This window comes from Anolis carolinensis, chromosome 4 (assembly GCF_035594765.1).
Source record: "Anolis carolinensis isolate JA03-04 chromosome 4, rAnoCar3.1.pri, whole genome shotgun sequence".
In the NCBI taxonomy this organism is placed as follows: Eukaryota; Metazoa; Chordata; class Lepidosauria; order Squamata; family Dactyloidae; genus Anolis; species Anolis carolinensis.
Window position 1 is genome coordinate 184,017,059 of NC_085844.1, and position 19,246 is coordinate 184,036,304.

Genomic DNA, 19,246 nt, shown 5'->3' on the forward strand with positions numbered 1-19,246 from the left:
ACGGTGTGGTGAGGGAATTAGAACCAGACATCCCAAGGAGTAAGGTTGAATGGGCCTGAAGAAGCATTGCTAATAACAAGGCAGCAGGAAATGACGGGATCCCAGCTGAACTGTTTAAAATCTTGAAAGAGGATGCATGCCATATGCCAGCAAATATGGAAAACACAAGAATGGCTGTCAGATTGGAAAAAATATCAATGTATATCCCCATACCCAAAAGGGAAATGATAAAGTGCAGGCCAGCTGCAACAAATCACTCTGACCAAGAGGTTATGAGTTCGAGGCCTGCTCATGCCTGCGTCTGTCTGTGTCTCTGTTCTATGTTATGGCATTGAATGTTTCAGGCCTGTAGCGAGGGGGGGGGGTTAGGGGTTCAACCCCCCCCCCCCGAAATTCTTCAGGTTATAAAAAAACCTGGTTTACTCATGAATTTTAACTGGTTAACCAAATCCTCATGCTAGTCTATGAGACGCAAAACATTAAGAGTCCCTCCAGGCACTGTCTCAAGCAGATATTGACAGGTTTGTAGCGGGGAGGGGAGGGGTGTGCTAGGGGTTCAACCCCCCCCCCCCAAATTTTCAAAACCCCTCCCGAAATTTTTTTCTGGCTACGGCCCTGTTTGCCTTATATGTGCATTGTGATCCGCCCTGAGTCCCCTTCGGGGTGAGAAGGGCAAAATATAAATACTGCAAATAAAGAAAGAAAGAATGCTCAAACTTTCGTACAGTGGCACTTATCTTCCATGCCAATAAGGTAATGCTCAAGATCCCGCAAGGCAAACTCCAGCAACACATGGAGCAAGAATTGCCAGTTGTACAAGCTGAGTTTAGAAAAGGCAAAGGAACAAGAGACCAAATTGCCAATATCCGCTGGATAATGGAGGACACCAGGGAGTTTCAGAAAACATCTACAGTATTTTTGTTTTATTGACTATTCTAAAGCCTTTGATTGTGTGGATCATGATAAATTATGGCATGTTCTTGGTGGTATGGGGATACCAAGTCACCTTGTCTGTCTCCTGAGGAATTTGTATAACGACCAAGTAGCAACAGTAAGAAAAGACCACGGAACAACAGACTGGTTCAAGATTGGGAAAGGAGTGCGGCAGGGCTGCATACATTCACCCTCCCTATTCAACTTGTACGCAGAACACATCATGCAATGTGAGGGGCTTGACGAATCCAAGGCTGGAGTTAAAATTTCTGGAAGAAACATTAACAACCTTAGATACGCAGATGATACTACTCTGATGGCTAAAAGTGAGGAAGAGCTGAGGAGCCTTATCACCAAGGTGAAAGAAGAAAGCGCAAAAACAGGGCTGCAGTTAAACATTTAAAAAAAACCCCAAGATTATCACAACCAGACTGGTTGATAACTGGCAAATAGAGGGAGAAAACGTGGAGGCAGTGACAGACTTTATATTTCTAGGCGTATAGCCTTGATGGCTTTATATTTCTCTACAGTATAGCCTTGATGGCTTTTCTTCAAGTCCCAGCAAAATGGCCCTACATCTTACCAGATCTGTGTTGTTGAAGGCTTTAATGGCCAGAATCACTGGGTTGCTGTGAGTTTTCTGGGCTGTATGGCCATGTTCCAGAAGCATTCTCTCCTGACATTTCACCCACATCTATGGCAGGCATCCTCAGAGGTTGTGAGGCCTATTGGAAACTAGGCAAGGGAGGTTTATCTATCTGTGGAAAGTCCAGGGTGGGAGAAAGAACTCTGGTCTTTTGGAGGCCAGTGTGAATGTTCCAATTGGCCACCTTGATTAAAATTGAATGGCCTCGCAGCTTCAAAGCCTGGCTGTTTCCTGCCTGGGGGATTCCTTTGTTGGGAGGTGCTAGCTTGCCCTGATTGATTCATGCCTGGAATTCCCCTGTTTTCAGCGTGTTGTTCCTTATTTACCGTTCTGATTTTAGAGGTTTTTTCAATACTGATAGCCAGAATTTGTTCATTTTAATGTTTTCCTCCTTTCTGTTGAAATTGTTCACATGCTTGTGGATTTCAATGGTTTCTCTGCGTAGTGGTGGTTGTTACACTTGCCAGATCTCTTTCTTTTGGCCATACACCTTCTCTTTCTCGAAAGGTTCGCTACAACGTGCACTACGGTAATGCCTTTCGGTTTCCTCCACGCAAAGTGGGAGAGCGGGGTGGGCCTTCCAAGGACCAATCAGAAGAGACCGGGAAGGAACCCGGAAAAGGGGCGGGGCTAGCGGAGTTTCCCTCCCTCCCTCCCTGTTGGGGGCGGAGCCACTGCCCTGGCAGGAGAGGGACGGAGAGAATGGAGAAGAACGGGCCGATTGCGTGAGTAGCAGCCCTGGGCAGGAAGCGGGAGAGAGGGGGCAGTGGGTGCATCTGCGCTGCAGAATGAATGCAGCTTGACTCCACTTTAACTGGCATGGGAGCTGTACTTTGACAAAGTCTTTAGCAAATCTTGGTTTTTCCATTTTATATAAGGGATAGCATTTTATATTATCTTTGTTTACTTTGTTTGGCTACCCGTATTTTTAAAAAAACCCTCTAAAATCAGGACAGTAAACAAAGAACAACACTCTGAAAACAGGGCAATTCCAGACAGGAAACAATCAGGGCCAGCTAATCACCTCCCCACAAAGGATTTCCCCAAGCAGGAAGCAGCCAGGCTTTGAAGCTGCGAGGCCATTCAATTTTAATCAAGGTGGCCAGTTGCAACATTCACACATGCCTCCAAAAGACAAGAGTTCTTTCTCCCACCCTGAACATGCCACAGATATATAAACCCCACTTGCCTAGTTTCTAACAGACCTCACAACCTCTGTGGATGCCTGCCGTAGATATGGGTGAAACACCAGGAGAGAATGCTTCTGGAACATTGTCATGCAGTCCAAAAAACTCACAGCAACTCTGTGTACTTTCTGTTTGTGAACATATAAAAGTAGTCATATTAATCTCTCTCGCTTTTTTTTTTGTCCACTTGTGCATTGTTACCGCATGCTATTAAAGGCAGAAGAGACGTACAGTATATAGGAGTGGAAGCATGCAGATAGGTCACAACAGGAGTTGGATAGACTTTCTATTTGGCGGGAATTGCATAAGGACTTTGAAGGATCATGTCTAAATTACAGACTATTTGGCTGAAATCTCATGTCCACTTCCCTGGGAGTAAATTCAGCCCGGTGAAACTGTCGTGATAGTGGCCGTGCACTGTTTTTAGCACTTTAAGCTCCTTGAGTTTATTTTACTTGCACCAATACATTTCTTCTACAATGATAGTCACTGTAAGCAGGCCTGAGAGAGATAACAAATACTTGATATGGTGCTATGCAGAGTTTCCCAGGGGTCTCCACCAAGGGTGCATTTGCATTGTCGAATTGATGCAGTTTGACACCACTTTAACCGCCATTGTAAAGAAACGAAACAGAAGAGACTATCCTGGTATGTTTTGGGATTTAAAAAAATCCACCTAAGCATGAAAAAACCCAAGAACTACAGGATCAAATATTTAATAATTTACTTAGATTGCAAATACTGCAACCTTCTGGCCTCTCCCCTTCCTCAAGGAACCCAAAGAGCGCTTTGTTGTCCTATAATCATGCAAGGAAACTGTTCTGTTTTTTTACTGATAATTTCATATCAGTGACCATTCATGGGTTGGGCCTCTGTGGGTTCTCCTGGCCCATTTTTTAAAAAGAAAATATGGAAAAGCTAAGCAGTCTTTACCTTTAGCAAAGCACAATGTGTCATTCAGACAAGAATGGAAACCATAGGTAAATAAATATCATAATTTTTGACAGGTTCTAATTATACTGAATAATGTTATGGATGAACTGCCCCTTCTTTCGGTCATCATCCATTCGATATTTGTGGAGAAAATACTGCTTTCAGTCGAAAGACTCTTTATTCTTGTACAAATAGAAGAGTGGTTTGTCCTAAGACAAAACTTTGAACTACTTTGTATGTGACATTGGGTGTATCTACACTGTAGAATTAATGCAGGTTTACACTACTTTAACTGTCATGGCTCAGTCCTAAGGAATCCTGGGAGTTGTAGTTTGGTGAAGCACCAGCACTCTTTGGCAGAAAAGGCGAAATAAATTGTAAAACCATAACTTCCAAGATTCCATATCATTGATCCAAGTTAAAATAGTATCAAACTGCATTAATTCTATAGTGTAGTTGCAACCCTAGTGGCCAGTGAATGGGGTTTTTTGTGTGTGTCAGGAGTGACTTCAGAAATTGCAAGTCCCTTTTGGTGTGAGAGAATTGGCCATCTGTAAGGATGTTTGATGTATTACCATCTTTGTGGGAGGTTTCTCTCATGTCCCCGCATGGGGAGCTGGAGCTGATCAAGGGAATTCACCCACTCTCCCTGGATTTGAACCACCGACCTGTTGGTGATCAGTCCTTCTGGCACAAGGGTTTAACTAGTTGCGCCACCGGTATCATATGCAGAATGCATGGTCTAGGAGTAAAAGCAGATATTAATATAAAGATCATCAAAAAAGCAGGGATTAATTTTGAAAATCATAAAAAGTACTTGAGTATCACCCATGGCTTAATGTTATTGGCTTTTGAGAGTTATAGTTTGATGACGATAATAATAATAATAATAATAATAATAATAATAATAATAGTAATAATAATAATAATAATAATAATTTATTTATATACTGCCCTCTCTCCTCAAGGGACTCAGAACGGTTTCGAATACAACAGAAAACATACAGCAAGTTAAAAACCATACAGCAATTAAAACAGAATACCAAAATAGATATAAAGACATATAGTCATATAACAAGGATTAAAACCAGAAACAAAACTCAATCAAAACCCAGACATTGTGATCAGGGTTCGGTGAACAGGCTGGGTATAAAGTGTTAGGTGTGTCAAATGCTACAATACATAGTGGGTAGGGAAGTGGGTAAAGTGCTAAGCAAGAGCATAGCCGGCAGGCCTAAGGGAGCTCTACTTGAAGATCTGCTGAAACCACCAGGTTTTCAGGTCCTTACAAAATGAGGATAAAGTAGGGGCTTGTCTGATCTCTCTGGGAAAGGCATTCCAGAGCCGGGGAGCCACCACCAAGAAGGCCCTCTCCCTCGTCCCCACCAACCGTGCTTGTGACAGCAGTGGGAGTGAGAGGAGGGCTTCCCCGGAAGATCTTAGAGCGAGCTCCAGCACTCTTGGGCAGAGAAGGCTAAAAGCCATGTAAAACTACAAGTCCCAGACTTCCATAGCATTGGACCATGGCAGTTCAAGTGGGGTCTAGCTGTATTGATTCTACAGTGTAGATACACCCACAGAAACAGATGCAGGCAATTCCCAAGTTATGAACAAGATCAGTTCTGTAGGCTTGTTCATAAGTTGAAGGTACATTTTTAAGTGTAACTCCAATCTATCTATCTATATATAAAAGAGTGATGGCATCACGGCAGCGGACAAAACAACAAAAGTAAACACCCCACAACCTTGAAAATTGACAGCACAACCCCTCATCCATGCCTCTAGGTTGATACAACAAAAAGAAAAGAAAAATAAAGTCCTAATTAGAGGGAGAGGAATAATTGTTTTTATCCAATTGCTGCCAGTTAGAAAGCTAAGCTCCACTCACTTGGTCTCCTAGCAACCCACTCAGCCCAGGGGACCCTTTACCTTAACTACCACCAATTCCTCAATATTTTATTTCCCATACCACCATACTTCGCCACAGCAACGCGTGGCCGGGCACAGCTAGTGTGTGTGTGTGTGTGTGTATGTATGTGTGTGTGTATGTGTGTGTATATATATATATATATACACACACACACACACACACACACACACACACACACATACAAACACACCCACACTCTCTTTAAGCTTTGGGTAGCATAGGGAAGTGTTAACACTCCTGTGGTGTTGTTTTGCTATCTGTACCTCTGTTTGGAAGATTTCACCTCCTGTGTCAATTGGATTTTGAACGATGTGGCTTATTGTGGAAACCCCTTTTCTCCAGGATAACTCTTTCAAGAGTGAATTTCCCTTCCGATGGGTAGATTTCTCTCACTTCCTGTTGTTTCACCCCTGTTCTTAATTATGAGTCCTATGTAAGTCAGATGTTTTTAACTCAAGGATTGCCTGTAGTAGGAACCAATATTTTGGCCTGCTTTGCTTAGTGTTGTGGAAGGACAGGAATGTGAAAACAATCTGTTCAAACGAGCAATTGCTTTGTTTAATTCGGTTGCATGCCATGGTTCTTCCTCATCCTCTTTGTGCTAACTCTCTACTTTTCTTAATTAGACCCACAGGATTCCCCGTACTTAAGAATGATACTTTCCTCCGTGCAGCACAGGGGGAAGAGACAGAATACACCCCGGTTTGGTGCATGAGACAGGCAGGAAGGTACCTCCCAGGTAAGTGAAATTATTGGGTGACTAGAGTTTGAGGAAGGAACAAGAAACCTGTGGTCCTCTGACCATGCTGGCTCTGGCTGATGGGATCTAAAGTCCAACAGTCTCTAAAAAGCTATTCCTTCTGATCTTAGGCAGTGACCTGCTTGTTCATGGCATTATTTGTCCCAGTGAGGTGCATTGACCATAAAACTTGTGATGAAATTTTTCAGAAAATTACTTGTGAGGAAGGAGAAGTATATCCTCAAGTCAGAACCTAAGGAAGAACCTAGAAATACATTGTTCACTCTTATTATTTGACCTCAGAATGAGTATGGAAGAAATTTAAAATCTATCTGGAAAGTATTAGAACATAAGAAAAGTCATTGTGTTGTCGAAGGCCTTCATGGCCGGGATCATTGGGTTGCTGTGAGTTTTCCAGGCTGTATGGCCATGTTCCAGAAGCATTCTCTCCTGAAGCTTCACCCACATCTATGGCAGGCATCCTCAGGTTGTGAGATCTGTTGGAAACTAGGCAAGTGGGATTTATATATCTGTGGAAGGTCCAGGGTGGGAGAAAGAACTCTTGTCTCTTTGAGGCAGGTGTGAATGTTTCAATTGGCCACCTTGATTAGAATTAAAAAGGCTTGCAGCTTCAAAGCCGGGCTCCTTCCTGCCTGGGGGAATCATTTGTTGGGAGGTGTTAGCTGGTCATGATTGTTTCCTGTCTCTTTCTTAGTGTTGTGCTTTATTTACTGTCCTGATTTTAGAGTTCTTAAATACAGGTTGCCAGATTTTGTTTATTTTCATGATTTCCTCCTTTCTGATGAAATTGTCTTCTGGAGCATGGCTGTACAGCCTGGAAAACTCACAGCAACCCAGAAGACTCATTGTTGTTAACAGTCAACAAGTTGACTTTGATTTATAGTGACCCCTCTATCATCCTCAGCCATGCTCAGACCTTGCAGGGCTGTGACTTCTTGACTGAGTCCATCCATCTGGAATACAGTCTTCCTCAGTTCCTACAGCCTTCTACCTTATCAATCATTATTATCTTTTCTAGTGAATCATATCTTTTCATGATATGTCCCAAGCACGACAATCTCAATTTAGTTACCTTGACTTCTTAGCTTTAGGCTTGATTTGATCTAGGACTAATTTATTTGCCTTTTGGCACGCCACACTATCCATACAACTCTTCTCATGTACTGCATTTCAAATGAGTTGATTTTCTTCTTATCAGCTTTCTTCACTGTCCAGCGTTCACAACGAAAGAAATGAAAAACCTTGAAACTATTTCAATGTTTTCATTATCTATTTTAAAATGATATAAATAATATGTAGTGACTATTTTCAGTTTTCTTAATGTTCAGTTGCAAACCTGCCTTTGCTCTTTTGTCTGAACCTTTTTCAGTAGTAATTCCAAATGTTTGCAATTTTCTGGTAGCAGCATTATCTTAGGTTGTTAATGTTATTTCCTCCAGATTTCATGTCTTCTTATTTCAAGTCTCATCCCACTTTACTTATGATATCTTCAGTGTACAAATTAAACAGATAGGATGACGTAATGCAGACTTGCTGGTCCCCCTTGCCCATCGGAAACCATTAATTTTCTTCATATTCTGTCCTAATGGCAATCTCTTGGCCTGAATATAAGTTATGCATCAAGACGACCATGATCTACAAATCAAGGACTTTATTATAATCTTTAAATCACAGGTTGGTTTTCTTCAGTGCAGATGCAGGAAGAGAGAAACATGAAGAATTATGGTCCTATGCTTTTGGATGCTTCTCTTATGAGATGTCTGTTACTGACCTAGCTAGCTTTTTCCTGTCTTCGAGGCCCTTCTCCTATAGGATTTAATGGCCTTTGAGGGACATTCCTTCCACCCTTCTCTCAACTTTCTGGCCTTTTTGCAGAGTTCCGTGAAACCCGAGCTGCTCAGGATTTCTTTGCGACTTGTCGGTCACCAGAGACATGTTGTGAACTCACTTTGCAGGTGAGCAGGATAGTATATTTGTCCACATGTGTCTGTTAGACATAAGAATGATTTCTGCTGTGCATCCAATGTCTGGAGATAGGTATGTCCTGTGAATAAATATTGTGGATGGGAGAAGAAGAACACATGTATTCCATCACCCTTGGGAAAATTGTGCTAGAATTATCCTTGGGTAGAGATAGAAGTTCAGGATGCATACTTTAGATAAATGTGCTTATTGTGTATCTTTTCCACAAATATTCAGTGTTAAGAAACACACATTGCAAGTGTTTCGATCTGTTTCCAACACCAGCCTGTACATTTGAACTGCAAGTTAAATTGCAGTGCCACTGAAAATTATTAAATGGGATTAAAAGGATATCACAAGAATGTATCACAAGAATAACCTAAGGCTAGGCATAGGGAGAAAAAATTGTATGGAGAATTAAATGAAACAACAACTTTTTCCCTTTATTTTAAAAGGGAATGGGGGATGTCACTGCATTTCCATATTTATTCCATTCTTCGGACATTATTCAGGCAATAGAGAGCTGGTCATAATTATGACAACTGGGCCAATTGGTTCTTGATTGAGTGTGTATGTAATAAACACAGAAAGGCATAAAACCCAGGCTACACTGTAGAATTAATGCAGTTTGACACTTTAACAGCCATGGCTCAATGCTATGGAATTCTGGGAATAGTACTTTGGTGAGGCACCAGCACTCTTTGATAGAGAAAGCTAAAGACCTTGTAAAATTACAACTCTCAGTTAACGTGGTGTCAAACTGCATTAATTCTAAGTGTAAATACACACCCAGATTCACTGATCTTCCACACTGCTGTTTGCTTCTACTCAAAGAAGGCACATCTGTGCAGCATGCTTTCCTTTCATTCTTCACTTTCTTATTCTGCTGTAATGTGTATACATTTTGGATAGATTCCCTTCTTCGCCTTTGACATTTCCTCACTTTTGTTATTCGAACGCTTACATGTATTTTATTAATGTTCTTGAATTAAAACATCATTTCAGATATTTCCGTTTTAGTAATGTTTATTAATCTTTTTCCAAAACAGTGTTGTCTTACTCTTTGAAAAGTTTATTAATATCTTAATCTTCCTTTTTGATTGACCGTGAGGCATTTTTATACAATGCTGACAGCTTTAGGATTTCTTCCACCTGCTTTTTAATATTGTGTTTATACTATGTTTCCTTCTGTCTCCCCTCACTTTGTTATGCTACCTGTCAATATTTTTTCTGGTGTTCATTGTCTGACAGGAAAGCTATAAACATTACTTTAGACTATTTTAAAACATTCTTTTTTACAACCTGCCTTTTATTTTCCCACAAATTTGTCTTACTCTGTTTTTGACTTTAATGACTTATGACTTGACTTGAAAAAAAAGTAAAACAAGTCATCTGTTGACCTTTGGCAAACCTAAGAATTTCAATTCATAGGCAAAAAATACTCAGGTGGTTTACAATTTGCCTTCCTTTGAAATACTGCCTACTGCACCTGGTATTCCTTAGTATTTCCCTGTTCAAGTACTAACAAAGTCACTGCTTTGCATATATTCATTGTTGTGTTGTCTTTTATTTCAGCCTTTGCGTCGTTTTCCTCTTGATGCTGCCATCATTTTCTCAGACATCTTGGTGGTGCCTCAGGTAAGAGATGCTGGAGTGAGGAGTGTGTTGCTTTTACAAGTCCTTGGTGATAGTCGTCCCCACACTTGTCACACATTCTGAAAAAGTAGTTGCATCATATTTTGTTTCCAGGCGCTGGGCATGGAGGTGGTGATGGTGCCTGGCAAAGGGCCCACCTTCCCGGAGCCATTGAAGGGTGTGGAGGATCTGCTGAAGCTTCGCCAGAAAGTGGATGTGGCAGCAGAACTAGGCTATGTCTTCCAGGCCATCACATTAACGCGGCACAGATTGGAAGGGAAGGTGCCTCTGATTGGCTTCTCTGGCGCTCCAGTAAGTACCAGTTGTTTGGAAATGTATATAGTGGGCCCTCGGTATCCACTAAGGCTTGATTCCAGGACTCCTTGTGGATACCCAAACCTATAGGTGCTCAAGTCCCGCTGTATACAATGGTGTAGTTAAATACCACCCCTTGTCTAAAATAGCTACTCAAAGGAGTGCTAGAGAGAGCCTAGGGATCTGTGAAATGCTGGAAAGCTATAGCAGGGAATGCCTAGACATCAGCAAATTTCTTGGTGCATGGAAAAGTTAAAGTTAGCTTTTTGGAAAGTTTAAAAAAAATATTTTCAAGCTGTGGTTGGTTGAATCCATGGATGCAGAACTCATAGATGTAGGGGCCTAACTGTATATTCCTCTGAATCTTGATAAACACCTGGTAGATGCTGCTGTGCTGAAGGCAGGCTACCTGAGGCAAAGTGGATTCTGCCTTAGATTGATCTGTAACTGCAGAGGAGGATGGACTCTTTAGGGAAGTGGTTTTTAATGGTTACCTCACCAGAGGTGGGACAATTCTCTTTGCCCAGGCTGGCACCAACGCTCCATCCCCTAGGAATTCTGCCACTCACCTGACCTTGTTTCCCCCGTTATTCTCTTGCTGAATTGGGTTACTGAGAGTCCTTCCTGACAGGCCCTATATCCCAGGATATGAACCCAGGTTTTCTGTTTATCCCAGATTATATGGCAATGCGGATTCATATATTCCAGTTTAAAGCAGAAAATCTGGGATCAGATCCTGGGATATAGGGCCTGTTTGGAAGGACCCTGAGCCCCTTAAATGTGGATTTAGGGCTGTGCTATGTGGGTTCTTTACTTTTTGTGAGTGTGGCTTGACTCCAGAGAAGCAGAGACAGGTGTAATGTAACAACAATAGCTTTATCAAACACAGTGGGAAAATATAATAACCTCCACTATTCTATTCTTTAATCTCTCTCAAAGCGTAGGTACTTTTCCCTTCTGCCTCAAATCCAAAACTCTGTCTCTATTAGTTCAGAATCCTGTCTGTGTCAGCTCAACACCCTGCAGGCTTAAGCTTCAAACCCTGTCTGAATTCCATCAGAGACAAGCCGCTGCATTTTGATATATGCTGTTCACACTACAACAGCCTCCTTTCATATCTTACCTAAGCCATGATTGACTGTGTTGAAGCCAAGCCCTACTAGCACAGACATTCTCAAACTGCGGCCCTCCAATGTTTGGGCCACCAATTCCCAGAAGCTCAGGAATCCTGGGAGTTGGAGGCCCAAACAACTGGGGGATGGAGTTTGAGGATGCCTGTAATACCATATCCACAAGATATTTTGAACATTAAAAGATTGAGAGCCACTCCTGCAGAGAGGACAGTGCCACAGTGTACTTGCATATTTTGTATAATACAATTTCTATATTCATGGGTGCATACATTCCTGATCTTACTGTATAAATAGGAAGCTGTGGATAACAGATCCTATTGAAATGAGTAACTTCTAGGAATTCGTTAGGTTCTCTAGGATGACTATATGCTAACTTCCAGCAGATATACCATAGAATCACCTGGAGGACCTAGCAAATTCGTAGAGAGGACATATTTTCCAGATGTGGGTGGCTGAAATCATCGGTGGGGGTTGTGCTGTCCTTTTCCAGTTTAATTGTTTTGTCCCACTCTCCGTTCTTAACCTGCTACTCTGTCATGGTTGAGAATCATGGTTCTGCAATTAATATGTTATCTGGTCAAAGGAGAGTGTTGTCTCAAAAATAAACTTTCCAAGTTCTTGATTTTGAGAGTGGCTTGGGTGTGGAGGGGCACTGAGTCATCATATCCATATTTGCTTTCATTTCCTGCTTTTTATCTGCCTTCCAGTGGACACTGATGTCTTATATGATTGAAGGTGGCGGCTCCAACACAATGGCCAAGGCCAAGGCCTGGCTGTACCGTCATCCTGAAGCCAGCCATCGCCTGCTCACACTATTAGCTGATGTAATTGCGGATTACCTGGTGGGACAGGTGGCTGCAGGTGCTCAGGTGAGTGAGAGAGGAAAGTTATTCCATCTGTGAGTCTAAAGTTTTGCTGTACTAATACAAACAGACAGTTTAAGTTTGTCAGGCAATAGATACTAAGATATTATTCTTTCGAATAATTAATCATTAATATGTTTACTGGTCATGACACCTGGCCAACCCTGTATCCCCACTTGGCAGCAGCTGCTGTGATCGATGGGGGTCTGTTCCCATGTCAGTCGGAAAGCAGCTGGCTGACATTCTCAAATCATCTACTATGAGGAATCTCCAGTGGAGCCCCCAGATGGCGTAGTGGACTGACTTGAAGGTTGGGTTGCTGACCTGAAGGCTGCCAGGTTCGAATCCCACCCGGGGAGAGTGCGGATGAGCTCCCTCTATCAGCTCCAGCTCCATGCGGGGACATGAGAGAAGCCTCCCACAAGGATGGTAAAACATCAAAAACATCCGGGCGTCCCCTGGGCAATGTCCTTGCAGACGGCCAATTCTCTCACTCCAGAAGCGACTCAAGTTGCTCCTGACACGAAAAAAAAAAGGAATCTCCAGTGCAAAAGCCAAGAGCTAGACCCCTCACAATTCTCCCTTGCAAAGATCACTTGTGTTACTCAGCTTTATATATATGTGTGTATTATTTTAGTATGTTTTATCAGGGTTTTTGTATTTTATGATATTTTTACTTCATTTTTAAATTCTTTTCTCATTTTTAATCTTTATTTTATTTGCCTTTGCAGTTAGGTTGTTTTTATTGTCTAATGTGCCTTTTTTGATGTAAACTGTTTGTATGGTTTTCTTTTGGTATTGGTTGCCATATGGTTGGAAACTGCCCTTAGTCCCTTCAGGGAGATAGGGCAGTCTATAGATGATGATGATGATGATGATGATGATGATGATGATGATGATGATGATGATGATTGTGTGAGGGAATGGGTGGGAACACTCAGTGGGCTGTTTCCTGATTGACAGTGGCTGCTCCCAGTAAGTGAAGAGTGGGGGACTTTCACAGACCCTAAGTGTGCCCCTACCATAGTGTGTGTGTGTGTGTATACGTGTCTTCATGTTACGGCACATGTCTGCAGACTTACAGCAAGACCATTAATTTCATAGAATCCTCTTAAAAAAGGAATATTCAGATGTGGTTTTCACACTTATTTCCTCTGAAACAAAGCCTACACACCTGGTATTCATTGGTAGTCTCTCATCCAGGTTCTAACCAGTGCTGAGCCTGTTTAGCTTCAAAGATCAGACAGGATTTGATGCATTCAGGATATTTAGGCCACATGATAGCATAGTACTCCTATGATTTTCCATTTTATCAAAGAAATTGTTGATCTTGTATTAAAAATACCACAACTGATGACAGTAAGAAGGAGGGTTTCAAAGTAATATTCAAATAGTTGTCATATTCATTCAAAATCAAGCTCCAGTGGGGTTTTAAAAAACAAATTTACTTCTAAGCAAGTGTGCTCAGGATGGCAGCCTAAGACAATTTAAATGTAGAATTCATTACTGTTGAAAGCTTCTGTATCATTTTATCGAGCTTTTCTTCTTCTTCTAAGAAAGGTGGCATTGGAAAGCATGAATTATTTCTTTGTAGGATGGTAGTGGAAGGGACTACCTAGAGGTAAGGTTGTGAGTCTGACTCCTTTTTTTCTCTTGGCAGGCCCTGCAGCTTTTTGAGTCCCATGCTGGACATCTGGGACCAGAACAGTTTTCAGAGTTTTGCCTCCTATATATCCGGTCCATTGCCAAGCAAGTGAAAACTAAGCTGCATGAAAATGCCATGCCTGTAGTTCCTCTGGTAAGAGACAGAGCCATTCCCTTTGGTATCTTCATGAGATGCCTGGCATCAGTTGGTCTTCTAACCACCCTCTCTGGAAGGACTGTTTTCACTTCATCCTAAATATAATTATCGCACAGTTGAAACTGTGGCAGGCCATTCAGTTTTCCCATAAAGACTAGGCTACGATGCCATTAAAATGCACTTCCCAAAAGAAATATAGATAGGATGGATGGAGAATTATTAATGAGTATAAGAAGAGCTGTGTTGGAGCAAACCAAAATCTTACCTAGACTAGTATTGTGTTGCTACAGCGGCCAACTACATGTGGCTTTGGAAGAACTATAAAAATGACAATACCAACATCTTCTTTCTTGAGCTTACCAGCAATTGCTATGCAGAAGTGTATTACTTCTGAAATTTGAAGACAATGTAGAGTCATCATGACTAACTAGTAGTGTTATCCTGCATGTGTGGAGCTGTCCATGGACATTATATTAGGTGCCATTAATTCTGCCAAGCATCAGAGGATAAGATGGGGATGGAACTGAGCACTCTGGCATTTTCCAGGCTTATGCTGTGAGAAATGAGGACTTGGGTACTCTAGCAAACCCCCATCACACCCCCATCCAAAAAGGCTGAAGTGGTCTGCTAACCTTAAAGAAGCCTTCCACAACCAGGGGGTTGAAGATACAGCTTTGATTACACCGGATCACTGGCTACGTTGCATAGGCCTGGAGAGAGTATTCATCCAAAACAGCCAGGCTGGGGAAAACCTTCTATGAAAATTCACTGTTTTAAGTCTACCTCATTGGCAACTGGAAATACCTCCTTAACTCACTGAAGCCAACACAGCATACATTTCTGCCAGTATAATTGTGTGGAACCATAGGCACCAAATAGGAGACAGTGATAACCATTTGAATTAATTGGGCAGTGCTGTGGCCATTTGCTGCCTTTGGGATATGTGGATCAACTGTTGCATAAGATTATTCTAGATACATTCTTGAACAGCTTTAGAGACCGTATTTCCAGTATAATAGCTACTAGTTACACTAGCATAAACACACACATGACACTTCCAGTATCATAGCTACTGTAGTTACACTAGCATAAAATACATGAAGATTTTGGCTAGGGTTTGACCGTCCAGAAGCATGCATGCCTCTGCACAAGTCCAGTCATTGTCCTCTTCCTGGGAAGGAGATCCAGCTGCTAACGTTCACATTAAAAGGTGTCTGCTATCACCATTTCTTAATTCCTAACTCCACTCTTGACCCAATGTCCAGTCTCTTTCAAAAGTAAAACAAAACAGAGTTGTTTTACTTCTGTTTTACCACTAGAAGGCAGCCACACAACAGAGCAATCCCAACTTCTCAAGCCTATAGAAAGTAAGTGGACAATTTCATACCTCCAGGTAGTTTTTGGAATGGGGGAAAAAACCCCAACCAGCCTAGAAATCCACTTCCATTTTTGTCATAATAAAGGGAAGTTAGTGTTTTATTATTTAAAATGAGATTGAGCACTCCAGAGGGCTTTCAAGAGTCACAATTCTTTTCTTGATTTCAATTTTTATAATTTGGAGGGGGGAGGTCTGGTGGGTACAGGCCATGAACAATGGCCTTGATGGTTACATGATTTCCATCCTGGTAGTAAAGCATTCATGGCTGGTTCGAATTAAATGGGATACTTGTTTTGTATCCCTTTCCCCAGATTGCACCAACTGAAATCCTTTGTACGTGTGTGTAAGTGTCCCTTTTTATAGCTGTGGAAGCTTTTTTTTTTTTTTGGCACGACAGTCATCACCTTTTACCAGGAAGCTCTTTGGTATGGCTGGGTTTGTCCTTATAATTTTCCAACAGGGGAACAGGGAGTGGCGCTTGTTCTGTCCCCAGACCCAGTGAATTCAGGGTCTATCCAGTCTGGCTTTGCAACATTTTGGAATGTGTGTGGGGTTCTCTTTTATAAATCCTGCTCTGAAATGTGGCCCACCAGTATGGTTCCTAGCTCTGCTACTGCAAATTTGGTTTCCAGCATTCCTCACCCGTGGGCCATTATGCCCATCCCTGCTAACACTCCATTTTTCATGGTGATGGAGATGTGTATTACAGAGCTTTTTAAAAATAGCTACCCATTTTTGAGACACACTTTTCTAAGAATCACAGAAAATACATTTTCTGATTGTGTGTGTAATCTGAGAATTTGATTTTCTGTAGCCTCCTGTCTGCATGGCCCTGCCCACAGTGTTGTTCTGCTAACTTGACCCATGCCTTCTTCCCTCCCAGATCATCTTTGCCAAGGACGCACACTATGCACTGGAGGACTTGGCACAATCTGGGTATGATGTGATTGGTCTGGACTGGACAATCCGTCCTGAGGACGCTCGGTGAGAAACTGAAGCTATCCTTTTGGGGAATGCAAGCTTACCGTTTGTAGCATTTCTAACAAGCTTTCTTTTTGCCCCATCTTCACTTTCCCCATAATATATATTAATCACATTATTGCAATTCATAGAAGCAGTGGAAAATCATGAGCCTACATGAAAGGGCACTGTGGTAGCAGCAGATACTATGCTCGGTCCATTCTGGTGTGGGTGCAAAAAGTTCCTTTATTGGGTATTTCCTAGAACAGAGCTGGTAGACCTGCCTGCTTCCAGAGGTTCCTTAGTCCCAATTTCCATTAGTCTAACCTATCTTACCTATTGAATGGTGAGGGGAGCAACAATTCAGCATCTGGAGTAGGCATTCTCAAACTGCAGCCTTACGGTTTTTTGGGCCTCCAACTCCCAGAAGCCTTTCTTAGCTTGTTAAATGGTCAGGAATTCTGGGAGTTGGAGACCCAAACAGCTGGAGGGTCAGAGTTTGAGGATGTCTGATCTGGAGGAAAAGCCACATTCCCTACTCACCTGACATTGGGGAAAATAGATACATGCTCCTTTTTTAAAAAGAGGTTGGAGTGAGGCAGTGCTACAGAATGGTGTTTTGAAATACCCTTGAATGCCTTCTTTCCCAGGAAGATTGGTTAAAATGAGCCTTTATAGTAGATAGGACAGACTGCCCCAGGCTTCAGAAGCCAAAGGAAGGCTAGAGACTACGGAAGGGAAATGATCAGCTGGACCCAATATAATAAAATCTGCATTCTAACTGGGATTAGCCAGATCATCTTTGGAACCTATATGGAAAAATGGGTTGGAGGTGGGAGTCCCCAGTTTGTCCTTAGCACCTGGTAAGTAGAGGTGTGCAACCACGTTTGGCTGTTCTAGCTCCTTGCTGTAAAATCAGCTGACCTCGCTACTTTCAGCACACATTGTTGCAATGAATTCCATTAAATAAATTCTATTAATACATGTACTTCTTTCTATTTCAGCCAACGTATAGGAAAGGATATTACCTTACAAGGGAATTTGGACCCATGTGCTCTTTATGCCCCAAAGGTAAAGCAACTGGCGCATAACACTCTCTTTTACAATAAATGCTGTCTGTGCTATTGGATGGTGAAAGCAAAGGACAGTTACAGTACATTTTGCCAGCTGTGGCAGGTTAACAAAACTGGCAAAGCACTTGGCAATGCTGTTGCCTGTAGTGCATTTGAGGATAAGTACCTTTATATACAAGTGCATATGATATGACAAATTGATGATTTTGCAGTTAGGAGCCTGATGAACTTTTTCAGCTTGGGCAAACTGGGCTTAGTCATAAACCAGACTTTTTCCAAAGCATAGATTCAAAATAAGGTTGGATGAAAAGTATGGGTAGTTCCAGCCCATTGTTTTACATGTGGCTTGACATGGCAAATTAGGAAAAGGTGTGTATGGGAGATGTCCATGCACATGGGATCCTCCTAATTATCAATGACTTTGAGGACAAAAAGGACCCATGTCTGGATTGAGCTTCTGAAGTGTTCCCATGCCTAAAGGTAGTGGTTGCGGAGTACGATCTAACCTTCCTTAACTTTCTTGTCATCTAACTTATGTTTCTTGTTAGGAGAAGATTGGGGAGCTGGTGAAAAGGATGTTGGACGGCTTCGGCACACAGCGATATATTGCGAATCTGGGCCACGGTCTCTATCCTGACATGAGTCCAGAACATGTGGGGGCCTTTGTGGATGCTGTCCATGCACACTCTCGCCACCTCAATAAACATAATTAAAACTTTGGTGAGCAAGCTCCATTATGGATGGAGGAGAATGTACTGATCAAACCAAGTGTCTGCACAGGAAGAGTGGATCCGGCTGTGATGGCTCCAAAGTCAATACTGAGGCACCGACAAGGGAAAGGTGTTGGTTTTTAGTGGTATGCCATTAAAACATCCTGGTCTCCACTCGTACTGGCCCTGTGTGTGTGTGTGTGTGTGTGTCACAAAGGAAAAGAAATAAATCAGCCTCTAAAATGGAATTCTTGAACCCTATCTTGTTTGTGAAGGCTACAAAGCTTATCTGACATGAGTGCAGATCCACTCTTGTTTTGTGAACACTTTTTGCTGTAACTGGACATGCTTGCTCACCACTGCAGTGTTTGTGTTTGGCCGTTTCTACTGTCTGTCCAAATCATATCATCAAATTCAAATGTTATAGTGCTTTTACAGATTAAAATCTGTGCACAAGAGTAATGCTGCCTTGTGGGATGGGGAAAATATGGGGAAGAGCGTAGAAGGATTGTAGCCTACTGTCCATCTGTGTAGAGTTTCAGAGGTCTGTTCTGCAGGATGAGCATGTTCCAACACAAGGTCAACTCAAGATGTGCCTAAATCTCCCTGTAGTTTAACCATGAATACCTTGCCAATTTTTTTTTTTCATGTCCGGAGTGACTTGAGAAACTGCAAGTCACTTCTGGTGTGAGAGAATTGGCCATCTGCAAGGACTTTGCCCAGGGGACGCCCGGATGTTTGATGTTTTACCATTCTGTGGGAGGGTTCTCTCCTGTCCCCACATGGGGAGCTAAAGCTGACAGACAGGAGCTCACACTGCTCCCCGGATTCGAACCGCCGACCTTTCAGTCAATAGTCCTGCCCTCATTGCGCCACTGGGGACTCCACCTTGCCAATGCAGTAATGGGAACCATGGTGCAGAAAGAGGTACACTAACTATTCTTCTTCTAGAGAGACTGGAGCTATACATTTTGAAAATGTTGGTATAATGATTTAGATTTAGACGGTTGCACTGACTTGACTTCTC

At 42.2% G+C, this 19,246-nt stretch overlaps 1 protein-coding gene across 1 annotated transcript; it reads left to right on the forward strand.

The window, feature by feature from the left end:
• The first annotated feature begins 2,193 nt into the window (after nt 1–2,193).
• On the forward strand, nt 2,194–18,467 carry urod (uroporphyrinogen decarboxylase). Its single transcript, XM_003220211.4, has 10 exons — nt 2,194–2,304; nt 6,256–6,368; nt 8,265–8,344; nt 9,927–9,989; nt 10,101–10,298; nt 12,142–12,303; nt 13,958–14,095; nt 16,360–16,460; nt 17,441–17,507; nt 18,058–18,467. The coding sequence occupies exons 1-10, from the start codon at nt 2,282–2,284 to the stop codon at nt 18,220–18,222; spliced, it is 1,110 nt and encodes a 369-aa protein (XP_003220259.1). The 5' UTR covers nt 2,194–2,281; the 3' UTR covers nt 18,223–18,467.
• The last annotated feature ends 779 nt before the right edge of the window (nt 18,468–19,246 follow it).

What these genes read in the sequence shown, in the direction of transcription:
- urod (XM_003220211.4), top strand. Translation starts at nt 2,282, where the DNA reads ATGGAGAAGAACGGGCCGATTGC. An exon ending in TTGGCTTCTCTGGCGCTCCA is followed by an intron (nt 10,299 to 12,141) that starts GTAAGTACCAGT and finishes TCTGCCTTCCAG; the next exon opens with TGGACACTGATGTCTTATAT. An exon ending in CCATGCCTGTAGTTCCTCTG is followed by an intron (nt 14,096 to 16,359) that starts GTAAGAGACAGA and finishes CTTCCCTCCCAG; the next exon opens with ATCATCTTTGCCAAGGACGC.